This window comes from Crocodylus porosus, unplaced genomic scaffold (genome assembly GCF_001723895.1).
Source record: "Crocodylus porosus isolate Cpor-Errol unplaced genomic scaffold, CroPor_comp1, whole genome shotgun sequence".
In the NCBI taxonomy this organism is placed as follows: domain Eukaryota; kingdom Metazoa; phylum Chordata; order Crocodylia; family Crocodylidae; genus Crocodylus; species Crocodylus porosus.
This window is the reverse complement of record NW_017728886.1, coordinates 43,191,155-43,205,968: the sequence shown is the minus strand read 5'-3', so window position 1 is coordinate 43,205,968 and position 14,814 is coordinate 43,191,155. Positions and strand designations below refer to the sequence as shown.

General features: G+C 42.3%; 1 protein-coding gene across 1 annotated transcript in view; it reads right to left on the bottom strand.

Moving 5' to 3' along the window:
* LOC109308877 (probable acyl-CoA dehydrogenase 6) overlaps window positions 1-14,814 on the bottom strand; it is a 175,049-nt gene that overhangs the window by 16,855 nt on the left and 143,380 nt on the right. The window contains exons 6-8 of the mRNA XM_019533338.1: window positions 12,265-12,438; window positions 401-562; window positions 21-171 (exon numbers count right to left, since the gene is read on the bottom strand). Coding sequence (XP_019388883.1) covers window positions 21-171; window positions 401-562; window positions 12,265-12,438 — 487 coding nt within the window. The remainder of the gene's footprint in view (window positions 1-20; window positions 172-400; window positions 563-12,264; window positions 12,439-14,814) is intronic.

The following is a 14,814-nucleotide window of genomic DNA, read 5'->3' as shown; positions in this document are numbered from 1 at the left end:
TGTTCTTACCAAATGCTTACCTGTAAAATCTGCTTACTGACACCTCATTGGTGAATCCCATTCCTCCCCAGAATTGGAGACAATTATCAGACAGTTTACGGGCTAGGCGGCCTGCCTTTAGCTTACCCATGGAAGCAAATGTGGTCACATCATTGCCTCTTATATAGAGACCTAAAATTAAAACACAAGTTTTTACAGTAAATCAACAACCACTATTTTTTCTCAGTCCCAGACCTCTCCCCATATTTTCTGCCTAAAACAATGTCCTTAATATTAAGAAAATACTAGGTAAATATAGAAGCTTACCAACTAAATATAAGGTAAATATAAGCCAAATATAAGCATAATTTCTTATATTATAGAAATATAAGCTGAATATAAGGGAAATATAGAAGCTTACCAACAGCCCGGTAGAGCAGAGAACGAAGAAGTTCCACTTCAGTTGCTAACTCTGCCAGGCGAAAGTGCACTATTTGGTTGTTCAGCACTGGCTGGTTGAATATTTTTCGTTGCCGAGTGTAGTTGATAGTGTCTTGTATAATATTATCCATTTGTTGCACAACTTAATAAATGTAAGCAGAGAACAGCTGCTATTCAAGTGGGCTTTTCTGTTCATATTCCCAGGTTGTATAAAATAGGGTTGTATACAATGAACATGCTTGTTTTTCGAAAATAAATTAATCTATCATTTTATTTTAGCACTTAAGAGTTTCAACTCCATTAACATTCCACATAAAGCTTTATTTAAAGGTATATGGGAAACATATTCAGAATCTCAGATCCAAAGAGTTATTGCTAAAACCTTTGTCTAAGCCTTGACAGTCTCCTACCTGGATTACTATAATCATCTTTTCCCATTCATTTCATGCAAAACAATCTACCCATATGGCCCATTCACTTATAAGTCTTTCCAATAACTCCACATCTCCCTCTGCATCATTTTCAAGGCTAAGCTTCTTTACTGGGCACGCGCCACTATCTTGTCTCACTTGACTCTTTACTGCGACTGTTCTGCCGCCTTCTTATTAAATGTCTCTATCCTTCTCCCATGCTCTTCCTGCATAGTTTCATAGTTTCTAGGGTCAGAAGGGACCTGAGTAGATCATCTAGTCCAACCCCTTGCCATGGCAGGAAAGAGTACTGGGGTCAAACGACCTCAGCAAGGTGTACATCTAGCCTCCTCTTAAAGACCCATGTTGGAATGACTTCCAGTACACCATTTAAAAAGTATTTTGTCATTATCTAACTTTCTGAATGCTTTCTCAAATAAATATCCCTCACTCTGTTTTGACCCTAAAAATGCCTGAATGCCAGAGAAATTAATATGCTACATATTATACCATGCTGCCTTCTGTCCTTTTGGAAAGGAGTATAGTTCATCCTTGGTGTGGGACTTGCACTTTACAGAAGGAACAATTAATTTTGCTTAAAGGTTCAAGTTACACAATACTAAAGGCTTAGCAATGAAAAAAGCTAATGATCATTGCACAATTACACTGGTATGTTGCCAAAATCCCCCGGAATGGAAAAGCAGCAAACTAATAGCTACAATCACCGAGATGGGAAAAAACTTCTGGATGTGTCCTTTTAGCCCAGATGTTATACTAGAAGAGGCACAAATTCTATTACTTGGAATTCTGTAGAAAATCTGGTTGAGCAAGACTTATACAAATTCATTTACTGTGAAACTACACAAAAAAAGATTAAAGAAATGGCAGGTGTTCGTATTTCTAACGTGGCAAAGCTAAAATCTACAGCAAAAGCACCTGAGATGGAGCATTTTGACTATGTAAGTAAGTGGCAAAAGTCTTATACAGTATGAAAATATATAAATATTTTGCAAACTATATGATAAATACAGATTGTGAAGTCTTTTCTGCTGTAAGACTGAAGTCTGCAGTCTTTCTAAGTTCTCTACCTTCCTTCAGCCTGAAATCTCACCAACACCCCTATACAGTAACAGCCGTGTTAACCAGCACTTGATTAACTGGTATGCTCTATTAACCAGCATGCGGGTTGACGCCGGTCGATGAGGCAAAAGGGAAACCAGAAGTGGGACTTCTGATTTTGTCGAATTCCACAGCCCAGGGGAAAGCAGCCTGCGCAGAGTAAAGCAGTCTGCTCAGAGCCTTCCCCTCCCTTTCCCCCGGCACACTGACATCAGGGGAGGGGCAGCACGGTTAATCTGAGATGTGGATGCGCCAGATGTGGTGGGAGGGGCAAGCAAAGACACCTCTCAGATAACCGGCACATTTGGTTATCTGGCATGCCTCATTTCTCATGGGTGCCGGATAACGGAGCTTTTGCTGTACCATATTTTTTCACACACAACACACTAATGCTGAAAACTGGAGAGCATAATATAAACAAAGAAACATTAACAGCACTTTCTGCTACCTAGGCTTCTGCTGTGCAAAAGCCTAAGTAAAGTCTGCACGGAATCTAAAGAAAGCAGGAAAAAAAAAAGAGGCTAGGCTCCATAATTGCTGCCACTCAGTTACTTACTACACAGAAGGAATTTTTTCCTTCTGCTTTTCAAAAACAAGGTACTGTATCTTATTCCAGGGCATGTTATAAGCAAGAAAATATGGTAAATGTACTATTTTTCTGTCTCTCTTGCCATAAAATCTTCCCTGTGTGTTGGATCCATCTAGAAACCAAGGTTCAACTGAACCTGTACACTAGGACTGTGCAAAGTTTCAGTAGCCAATTCAATTTAGAGGAGTTTCAGCCCCATTCAGGGACCCAGTCTCCAAATCCAAATCGAATCGGGAGACCAATTAAAATCTCTGAGTCAATTCAAAGCATCCTAATTGATTCGGAAAAAGATTCAGAAAAGATTAGCAATTCAGCCATAGACTAACCAGGCTTACAAGCTGAGAGGGAGGGATTGGGGCTGGGAGAAGCTGCCCAGCTCGTGTGGGAAGCACAGTACTTGGGCAAGGGGGCAGGCAGGTGCAGGATGTGGGTGCAACAGCACTCGGAGTAGGGGCTATGCCCTGCTGCTGCTTGTCCAGCCAGGGCGGGGAGGGGCAGGATGAGGGCACGGCTATCTGTGGGTGGAAGGGGGCAAGCGGCAGCAGGGCATAGCTCCCACTCCCAGCACTGCCACATCCTCATCCCACATCCCCTGTGCCAGCTGGCTTGCAGCAGCAGTGCAGAGTCCCCACTCCCAGCACTGATGTAGGCATGGCAGCACTGGGAGCAGGGGCTATGCTCTGCTGCTGCTTGCCCAGTGGGCACATGGGGGGTAGGGGGTGTGATGCAGGTGCAGCTCACTCCGGGAAGAAAAGGGTAAGCGGCAGCAGAGCATAGCCCTTGGTCCCAATGCTGCTGTGCCTGCACCCTGCACCCCCTCCCTGAGTAATGTGCCTCCCAAACCCAGCTGGGCAGCTTGTACCAGCCCCAGGCCATATCCCCTCCTCCCCCAATCCCAACAGGTTTACCAGCTGGAGGAAGCCATGTCAGCTGCCTGTTTAGTCTATGGCCGAATGCCATCATTTTCTGAACAGGCCTTGGTTGTAGCTAGGGACAGAAATTAACCATAAAATGGTGTAACGGATAGGAAACTGGTTCAAATCTATAACACAACAGAAGTTCAGTGCACACAAACAGCTTTCAAAATGGCTGAAACTGGTTTAAGATAAACTTGGATGGATGTAGCATCAGACTTAACTGATTTACATTAAAGCAGTTTACTGAACTGTCCCAGATCCCCTCCAGATTCAAGTTAACTAATAGTCTCCCAGCATCCCAGGATGCTTTGCATCTCCCCTGAAAACCACTCCCTTGCAGGGTAGGTGAACTAAGCCTTGGCTCATGCTGTCTGCTCCAACCAGGCAGTGAGGCATACTTTAGTGCTGCCTCCCTGCCTTGCCAGGCTTCTGGCTTGGGACACTGCAGGCATGTAGCTGCATTTCTGGAATCAAAAGTGAACCTCTGTTCACTTGCTTATCTTTAATAATAGATCATGTATTTAGTGAGTTATCCTTATATGCAAATATAAGACGAGGGGCTTTTCCCCTCAAGTGGATGGGGGGAGGGGGAGCTAAACTTATAGTTAAGTAAAAATGGTAAGATGTTCTTATTCTCTCTAAATACATACAGCGGTTCACACAAAAATATCTGTACTGTCCTGCCCACAGGTCTAGTCTTTTCCAAGGTCCTACTAACTTCAACAGGACCCAGCAGAACCTGTTACTAGTGTGACAGACCTAACAAATAACGAGTGGTACATTATGAATACAAATATATGTTCAGTTATTTTTAATAAGCAAGTAACAGTCTCTATACATGTCTGTGATAAACCTGGCCAAGGAGGAAAGCAGGAAATGTTTTAATTCTGGAGATCAAATTTTGGTTTGGCAAAATAAGATTTTTGCAAAATATAAAACTGATAGAAAGGCTTATAGGAAACTATTCTTTTTGTTTCATGTTATTAATAAATTCCAATAAAAATATTTTAAAAAATTGTGAAGGGAAGAGAAGAAACGAGGAGAAAAAAAAGACAGTACATGAAAAGAATTATATGTTTAATAATAGAAAGGTAGGAAGCTAAAGCTTACAATAATTGGGAATAAAACCACTTCACAGAGCTGTGTCTGAAATTTAAAGAGCCAGTTACCACAACAGAATGATGGAGAGACTCTCCAAAAATTTTAAATCTAAAGTAATTGCTTCAGTGGTAAACTAATCATCAGAGAACTGGAATCTCTAGGGAATCAGGGGTCCTTTTCCTGACAATAGAGTACAGGTGAAGGACATCTTGATATTTCCTGCACTGAAGACTAGCATGCCATGTACAACTCTAATCCTGCAAATGCTTAGCAAATACTTCATTTCAAACATACAAAAGAAGAAGTTATGGGTGGTGGTTATTGAATGGGAGAGGCAAGTGACAAAGTATGCAGAAAAGGCTGATGTACTCAATGCATTTTTCACTTCACGCTTTCCAGGCAAGGTCAGCCCCCAGACTACTGCACCTGGCAGCGCAGTTTGAGGAGGGGGTGAGCAGCCAACTGTGATAAAAGAAGAGGCTAGGGACTATTTAGAGGAGCTGCACATATACAAGTCCACAGGGCTGAATGGGATGCACCTGAGGTTGCAGAGGGAGCTGGCCAATGTGATTGCAGAGCCATTGGCCATCATCTTTGAAAACTCATGGTTATTGTGAAAGGTCTCAGATGGTTGTAGAAGGGCAAATATAGTGCCCATATTTAAAAAAGGGAAAAAGGAGGATCCAGGGAACTACAGACCAGTTAGCCTCACCTGGAAAAGTCATGGAGCAGGTCCTCAAGAAACCCATTTTTAAGCACTTGGAGAAAAAGGTGATCAGGAACAGTCAAGATGGATTCACCAAAGGTAAGTCATGCCTGACCAACCTGATTGTCTTTTATGATGAAACGACTGGCTCTGTAGATGTGGGGAGACCAGCGGACGTGGTATACCTTGACTTTAGCTAGGCTTTTGATATGGTCTCCCACAACTTTCTCACAAGTAAGCTAAGGAAGTAGAGGTTGGATGAATGGACTGTAAAGTGGATACAAACCTGGCTGGATCATCAGATTCAGAGAGTAGTAATCAATGGCGTGATGTCTAGTTGGCAGCTGGCCTCAAGTGGAGTGCCCCAGGGGCCAGTTCTGGGGCTGGTTTTTGTTCAATATTTTCAACGATGTACTGGAAGATGGCACAGAATACACTCTCAGCAAGCTTGCAGATGACACCAAGTTGTGGGGAGTAGTAGATACATTGGAGGGTAGGGATAGGATTCAGAGAGACCTAGACAAATTGGAGGATTGTACCAAAATAAATCTCATGGGTATCAATCAATAAGACAAGCATATAGTCCTGCACTTAGAACAAAACAGTCCCAGGCACTGGGTGTACAGGTTGGGGGCCAACTGGCTAAGTAGCAGTGTTGCAGAAAAGGACCTGGGGGCTTGCAGCAGAAAATAAGCTGAATATGAGCCAACAGTGTGCCTTTGTTGAGAACAAGGCTAGCGGCAAAGTGCTAGCCTTGTTGAGAACAAGGCTAGCGGCAAAGTGCATTAGCAGAGTGTTGCCAGCAGACTGAGGGAAGTGATTATTTCCCTGTATTTGGCACTGGTTGAGCTACATCTGGTGTACTGTGTTCAGTTTTGGGCCCCCCAACTACAGAAATGATATGGCCAAATTGGAGAGTCCAAAAATGGTGATGGGGGGTAGGGCACCTTACTTCAGAGAAGAGGCTGAGGGAACTGGGCTTATTTAGTCTAGAGAAGGTAGAGAGGGGATTTAATAGCAGCCTTTAACTACCAGAAAAGTGGTTCCAAAAAGGATGGAGCTAGATTCTTCTCAGTGGTGGCAAAGGACAGAACAAGGAGTAATCGTTTCATAGACAGATTGGCAGAGGCTGGAAGGGACCTCGGAAGATCATTGGGTTTAGCCCCCCCTGCACTACGCAGAAAAGACAGCTGGGGTCAGGTGAGCCCAGTGAGATGACCGTCCAGTCTCCTCTTGAAGATTTCCAGGGTAGGTTTCAAGTTGCAGGAAGAGAGGTTTAGGTTAGATATTAGGAAAAACTTCCTTACTAGGAGGGCAGTAAAACACTGGAACAGGTTACCCCAAGAGACTGTAGATTCTCCGTCCTTGGAGGTTTTTAGGAACCAGCTAGAGAAAGCTGTGGCTGGGATAATATAGTTGGAGATGGTCCTGCTTTGATCAGGACTAGATGACCTCCTAAGGTCCCTTCCAACCTTAATTTTCTATGAGTCGATGACCTGTCTTGCTGATTTCAACAAAATACTTCAAGCACATGTTGAGTACATATACAAGTTTTCAGGATTAGTTTCAGAGTTGTGTCTTTTGTTTTCTTGTAACGTATATGTACAAATGGCCAAATTACTTTCTTTTCTTGTGGTTTGCCACTGCTTAATTAGTTTCTCCAAAATTGTGCAAAAAGGACACTCCAGAACTCTACTTGTGCAGAATACAAGCTTTCAGACCACAGACTCCAGAGTTTTATTTCACACAGACTTTGACTCAGTCTTGATTTTATGGAGACAAGTGTGTCCTCAAACAACAGAGCTCCCTTGAAATGCAAGAGAACACTCACATAAAGACTTCAGATGTCTAAAGTTGTGCCTATAGGCAAGTGAATAGATACCTATAAATCTATGATCTGCCATTATGAAAAGAAAATGAAATGGACAGATTAGCCAAAATGTGGGTTTTTGCAAGCTGTTTCATCCAAGAAAATATTGGCGATAGTGTAGGTGTTTCTTTGATATGGTTCTATTTATTTACAAAGAAAAATAGTCGTTTCCCTCAACACAAGAGATATTAAATAATAAGAGATAGTGCCTCTGCTGACAGCTCTACCCTCTTCAGCCAGTGCTCAGCCCCAAAAGTGCTCAGTCTCTACGGTTTTTACTGGGCTGCTGTTTGACAAGCCTTCAGCCAATGCTTCTCTGCAGTCTTCTCTTAGCTTCTCTTCTTAGCATCTCTTTACTACAGAGAAACCCAAGCCTTCACAAGAGAACAGACAACAGCAAATATGTGCCAATTGCTCTGGGCAATGATGTGCCTGTGTTTGGAAGAATGACATGTGAGTACCATGTCACTCTTAAAGAAACTTAACTGTATACCCCCACAGTTTCAACAAAGGTTAACCCAGATAACCCAGAGCCTCCCCAAGCTTGCTGGTTTATGCCCACCATAGCAGGGTTGGGCACTCTCATGCTGTCCCCAACTCCTCCCACTTCAGACACTGCTGTGTTTCCCTGCCACTGACTGTCACTAGCAAGCAGGATTGGTGGTAGTCAGCATCAAAGAATGCAGCAGCAGCTGCTAAAGTAGGGGGTCTACAGGTGGAACTGGGAGCCATGGTTTGCACGGGCCCAAGGAACTTTTCATGCCCGTCCCACTACCTAAGTTGAAACATACTATACTTTGGGAATTGCTGACATAATCCATAAAGGCCCAGTCCTGCATCTGGCTTCTATGGAGGTGCCCACATCTACAGCCTGCCAGTTGCAAGGTTGAGGTGACATTTTTATAAAGATCTTTTCCCAAATAGAGTTTTTAATCACAGCTCCTTTAAAAAAAAAAAAGAGGAAGATGAAATACAGATTATTCTCTCACTTGATTATTCTTTATACATTATAAAAAATGCTGTTAACCTATTAAAGGCATGGCATCACATCTTTAGGCTGAACAACAGCATCAACGTGTATTTAAAAAATATCCTCTACTATCCTAATAATGCATTTCACCCTGAGGCTGTGCTTAGTTGACTTTCAATATTACTTACAAATCTACTGGCACTAGGGCTCCTGAAAATGAATGCCTTGTTTTAAGACAAGCAATATCACAGATTTTTTTCCTAACAAGATCCGCATCTTTTAAAGAAAGAAAACCCTCTTGGCTTTATTATGCCCTCTGGGAAGATTTTAGGAACATTTTTCATAATAGGTCTCTTTCCTATAGTTCATTGCTATTTTCACATAACATAATTTGAGGTCCTCCAGTTTTTTTTTAATGTCCTCAGTCACTTATTTTCTTTTGTTGCTATATCATTTCAAAACCTTAGTTAAAGCTTTACATTCAAAAGAACTCTCTCTCAAAGTATTCAGAAGAAAACTGGTAACGGGTCCCACTGAATAATTCCAAGTTTCTCATCCTCTCTGTATCAATAGGCATGAAAGTGTTTAAAATTTGAGCTGCTTTTTGCTGGGACAGCTGTTGGAATGTGCAATCGTGCCGGCGGAAAGAAGGGTAATGCAGATACTTATTCATAGAAGTAATTACAAGAGCAAGTCATAAAAAAGAGATCTGCAAAATAAAATTATAATAATAATAAAAAAACTAACAAGATTTTAGTGGAGACAAATCATTCTTCTCCTCTTATAAGACCCCCAGGGGATGCACAGTAATTGCTTTGTAGTAAGATATTAATTAAACAAACAAACAAACAAAAAGACCCATCTTTGGTTTTAATGCTTTTGTTTTTAATGCTTTGGTTTTGGTGCTTGTGGGAAAATGGAATAATAAAATATATCTTGCTACAGCCAGACTCCTTTATTTTGCCTTATTTTTCTGAGTAAGTTGCCTTCACAGGTTCAACAGTAAACATTGGCTTGTGGGAAGGTAAGACTTTTGAAGTTAACATAGATGGCTTAGGTGTAGTTTATAACTGACACGTTTTGGTTAGTCTGAGCTGATGGTGGAAAGGGTTACTTCAAACACAGGAACCAGACATAGTCATAGTTCTTGCATTTTAGGAAAATTGCACCTTGGAGAGCTGGACAACACAAACCCAATACACCAGTAGACTGACTTTTTGCTTAGGAGTAGATTTCATTTGCCAAGACTGCTCTAGACCAGTGCTGGAAGCAGTACTAGCCATTCCAAAAGGTAAGAAGGGACAGCACCACAGCTGCATCCTCCCTTCCGCACAGGGAGTGTTTGTGGGCACCTATTTCAAAGTTCCTGCTCTGGAGCATGTTTTCAAATATCCCTAAAAGAGTTCTGAAAGGATTGTACCCTAGGACTCTTGCTCTTGACAGCTGCGGCAGCAGTTCCTCCACACCAATGAAAAGGATGACTGCTATACCCAAATTACGATAAAGAGTTCACTTTGTTGGATGGGGCCCTGGAGTAAAGATGGAGCATGCCCATCTCTTTTCAAGAGAACCACTTTTCAGGGAAGCTAAAGATAAGTTTAACTAACATTCAGATCAGGCAATGGCAATGCAAAGACATACTCATGCCTGGGAGAATGGATGTAGGCCAGACCCCAGGAATTCTGAGCTGTTATTAGTTGTTCAATTTCCCCAATAACTCAAGTCATTAATTCCCAAAATTTGCCAGGTTTACAACAGTTTATATCCCTTAATGCCTGAGGTGTGGGGGGCGGGAATAGGGGGTGCTTTACTGGGATGACTGCCACCTTTTCTGGTCTCTGACTTTTCCTGGTTGCCTGTGGTCCTGACTCAAGGAGCTACCATCCAGTTCTGTTCCTGAGAGAAGGAATTCATCTCCTGTTGAGGGGACTTGGTATAGCTAAAACTTCCAAGCAGCAGAGCAGTCTTTTCAGTCTCTTTGCTAGGTGTCGTATCTGTCTACGTTCATTCTGAGGTCACTCAGAAACAGGCTTTTGGGGACTTCTGCTTTAGCCACACTTCTGCAGCTTAACCCAGAATTTCTAATATTTAGCTACACATTTATAGCAACAACATACAATTCCAATCTTTATATGGCAGAAGATAAATACAAAGTGGAGGCACGTATGCCAAGGCCTCTAATGTGTGCCTTACACTTAGGCTAGAAGAATATTTTTTTGGAAAATAGTTTATTCACTGAAATTAGTTCACTTGTGTATTATTCAACACAAACTATTAATAACAGTCAGGTTGAATTCAGTGAATAATTTCAGCTAAATGAAAAATGAGGACAACATTTTAGAAATGTCAAAGTAAATGTTCCTTGGGCTAGAGAACACAATGCTCACAAGACTCTGGCCTGTCAAGTGCAACACTTGGGTTCCAGTCCTTCGCTGAGATTTGTGGCTGAATCAAAAAGGTTTAAAACTGTCCTGGGTTAGTAATGACCAAAATTTTATCTCCTGACATCCCAGATTAAGTTGCTATAGATATACACATCACCTGTTGATACTCTCATTATTATGCACATTATGGGCTAATAAAGTACTAATAATGCTAGATGTGACAGCTCAAATCTCCCTCCACAAGTGTCAGAAAACCAACCCCACATCATGAGAAGGAGATACCATGAAAAATACTTCTGTTCTAATATTAAAAAAAAAAATCCAACTTTTCTTAATGAGAACAGCTGCAGGTTTTAAACAGGTGTGGAGAATGAGAAACTGGGCATGTCTACACAAGACACTTTACTGAGCAGTGGAGCAAATGACTGCAAAGTAAGTGCCACTGTCTACATGTGCAGACCATTACTCAGCAGTCATTTGCTGTACTTGGCAGTTAACTTGCTACCTGCAAATGCAAGTAGCAAATTAACTGCTGAGTAATTACTATGCAATAAGGCAAGTGTAAACGGTGACAGGGAGCAAATTTGCTCCCGGTCAGCTGGGCAGCAGGCGGTGAAAGATTGCTCCCTGCCCCCCAGAAGCTGCCTGCTGTCAAGGTGGGCTCTGCCACTGGAGTTCGGGAGGGAAACAATGTCCCGTTTTGGGCAGTCTCCAGCCTGATCCAGACTGCACATGAAGACTTTGCTGCACAGCCCAGGGTTGGCTGGGAACTGTTTTGTTCTAGGGCAGCTCCCAGTCCCGCAGCCTTTCCCCACCTTGAGCCCTGATTGAGCAATCGAGGCAGAGAACTTGGAAAGAGCTGCAAAGGAGGGGCAGGTCCCAGCCCCCTGCCCCAATCTGCCGGTGGGCCAGGTAGCAGCAAGCTACAGCTGGGCAGGGAATCCCTTGGAGTGGGACCTGCCCCTCCACTGCAGTTTTTTCCAAACCCCTGCCTGATTGGGTAGTCACAGCTGGGAGCTCCCTGCTGCCGTGGCAGGGGTACATTTTCCCCACCTGGGCACTACCACTGGAGCCTGCCCCAGCAACAGGCAGCTCCTGGGGGCAGGGAGCGGTCTCCCAACTCATACCAGAAGACAGCTGTCTCCTGGCCCTGTGCTCCCTGCCAGCACCTGGGCTAGCAACCAGGGGGAGTCTAGACCTCCTTCTGGCTGCTGCAGTGGGGCAGAGCAGGGCACTGACTCCTAAACATGATTTTTACTCAAGGTTGATAAAGCAGAACTCTGTGGGTAAGTTTTTATTGCCACTGCTTAACTTCCATCCATGCTGAAGTAAAGCAGAGATGTTGAGATGGCAAAGCTATTAAAGAATGACATTTTTATATATTTACTCAGGGAAAACCTAAAGCAAGACAGAAAAATGACTTTCTCCATTACAAGAAATTTCAGAGGCAGCTTTATGGTACGTACAGGCTTGTTATTTTCTCCATGTTGTAATAGCCTTTGTGTTCAATTTGGAGCCCACACATTTTTCACACTGCATCTTCATTTTATTGTTTATTATTAGATGGCTCCAAGGAAAATAAAAGCTTAAAACATCACCTACAATGTCTTCCATAAATTTCTTTCTGTTTAGTTTTTGGTCAACTTATGCAAAGAAAGCCTTCTGTGTCCAGAATCTGACTGATCAGTCATGACAGAATTTTATCATAAATTAAAATAAAGTTCTTTTTAGTTTTTCTGAGAGTGTTGTACCCTTCCCAGAAGTATGAGTCAACTTACCATTGGCTACTGCCCAAAGACGCTCTTCTTGGAATTGCAACATCTGGTACGTAAAACCCATTCCTTCCTCCCCAATTAGGTATTTGCAGGGAACTCTGACATCTTCAAAAAATATCTGAGCCGTATCTGATGATTTCATGCCCAGCTTGTCTATCTTTTTAGCAATGTGAACACCTAGAAACAAAGGTGTAATAGAAAAGCTATAGGAAATAAAAGTCTCAGTACAAATCTTGTATTTAAAAAAAATAACAAAGAAAGTTCTATACTCAAACCTGTAAATTAGAAAGTTTGTATGCTTAGCCTAAAGTTGTAGGTTAATAAAACATAAATATGCCTTTTTTTGTGATCAATGTAACAGAACATCTCTATGCTATTTTTAAGAATGCCACCTCTATTTTAAATTAGTAAATTACTTTATTTTTATTAATTAAAAAACTGAAGATTTTCTAGCAGAAACCACCTTTTATTTTAATGGACCCCCAAAAATCATACATCAGGTTTCCCTTTATGTGCTACTTTTAAATTCAGAACAAAATACAGAAATTAATGTTAATTGTCAAGTACCCATACTGCAGTAAATTGGTAATAAAATATTTCTAGAATATGATGGAAAACACAAGGTGCCATGCTTTAAACTAAAACTTATCCTTGTCCTTTAAATGAAAAGGCATTAAGCATTCTGCAAGCACTTCATATATCTGCTCCTTTAGAATAGAAAGCTGAAAGTAATTATAAATCAATGTGTATGTGTGTGTACATTACACACACACACAATTCACAATAAACTTAATTCCTTAAACTATTTACAGTACTGACCCCCTTATCCCATCCACTGTAATAATACTGAATGATGCATAAAAGAACAAGTCTTTCATTGATTCACAAATTGTTAGGGCCTGGAAGGGACCTTGCAGATCATCGGGTCCAGCCCCCCTGCCCCACTCTAGGCAGGAAGACAACTGTCCAGTCTCCTCTTGAAAACCTCTAGGGTAGGTGATTAGCTTTTCAAGACCATGGGTGATTGTACACGCCACAAAATTGGCCTTCAAAGCACCTTAAATGCCTTTTTGCGGAAGGTAAATGGCACTAATGGTGTTTAACAGTATTGCTGCTTATTCTGCTTTAATGGCATTGCCGTTTGCACTCTCGGCGGCGTATTGTGCTGACTTTGGTACGTAGCAAGATAAAACACCTCTGAGGTTTTTTAGTTTGCTACCTAACAAAGTGCAATAGTGCACGGGGTGCTGGAAGCCGATGTGCTCTGGGCTTGGCGGGCACCACGCAGCTCAGAGGCTGTGGGACCTGGCAGCAGCCTGTGCAGGCAGGCTGTACTGAAGAGCCTGCCTACACAGGGCTGCTGCCAGGTCCCACTGAAGAAGAAGAAAAAAACAAATGGCGAAACAGCAAGCCTGATCCTCATTTTTTTCTCCCTAGAGCCTGCTTGCCTACCTGAGCTGTGAGGGGCCTAGTGCTTCCCTCTGTGGCTGTGGGGGGTGGGGGGTGTGCTTCCCTCCACAGCTGCAGTGCCCCCAGGGACCACCTGAGCCAGGTGCCAGTGGGTGGGTGCCAGCTGGGAAGCCCCTGCGCAGCTCAGGGACCACTTGGCCCACTGGCAGCTTGCTCCCCTTCCTTTCCCCACTGCCAAAGAGACAGATAAGGACTGGGCCCCCACTTTTGTGTACACACCACAAGGGTTTAGTTAAGTTTAATTCTCCCTACATTGAAGCAGTGTTTTTAAAAATGCACTCTTTCAATTTAGGGCGAACTAAACCAAACTAAATCACTGTGGTGTGTACAAGCAGCTCATTATCTTATTTCTGCTGGCTTTCATGTACCCATGAAAGAGTATTCATAGTTCCTTATCATCCTGCCAAAGATTGGAGATGAACCCATAGAAGTCCTTTGGAATACCAATTAGCCAGGAGCTGCTGGCAAATTCTGAACCATTCAAACTTCCTGGAAGGTTTAGAGGAAATGTCTGTTTGCTGGTCCCTGTTCAGTTAATAATTCTGTTCTATGCCAAACACTGACATTTGGTTGATGCTGGACTTGAATTTAAATATATTGTTTTCAAATGTCCTTCCAGCTGGGCTACTTAGGTTTTAACTATATTGTTGCCACAGACAGGCATCTTTGGACACGGACAAACTTTAAACAACTTTAAAAGCCTCAAACAACTTCAAAATACTATAAATTAGAGGCCATATGATGCACAGAATTATAGCACTACAAATGGGCCCAAACCAAATAAAAAATAACCATGGATGAAACAGAGATACCTCTGAAATGTTTTACAAGGAAAATTTAGCTGTAATGCAGTTGTAGGTCAGTACACTACAGAAGCATCTTTGAAAAAAGACGGAAGTTGAAGTGTTTTGTACAGGCATACCTCGGAGATATTGCGGGTTTGGTTCCAGACCACCGCAATAAAGCGAATATCGCAATAAAGCGAGTCACGCGAATTTTTTGGTTTCCCAGTGCATATAAAAGTTACGTTTACACTATACTGTAGTCTATTAAGTGTGCAATAGCATTATGTCTAAAAAAAAA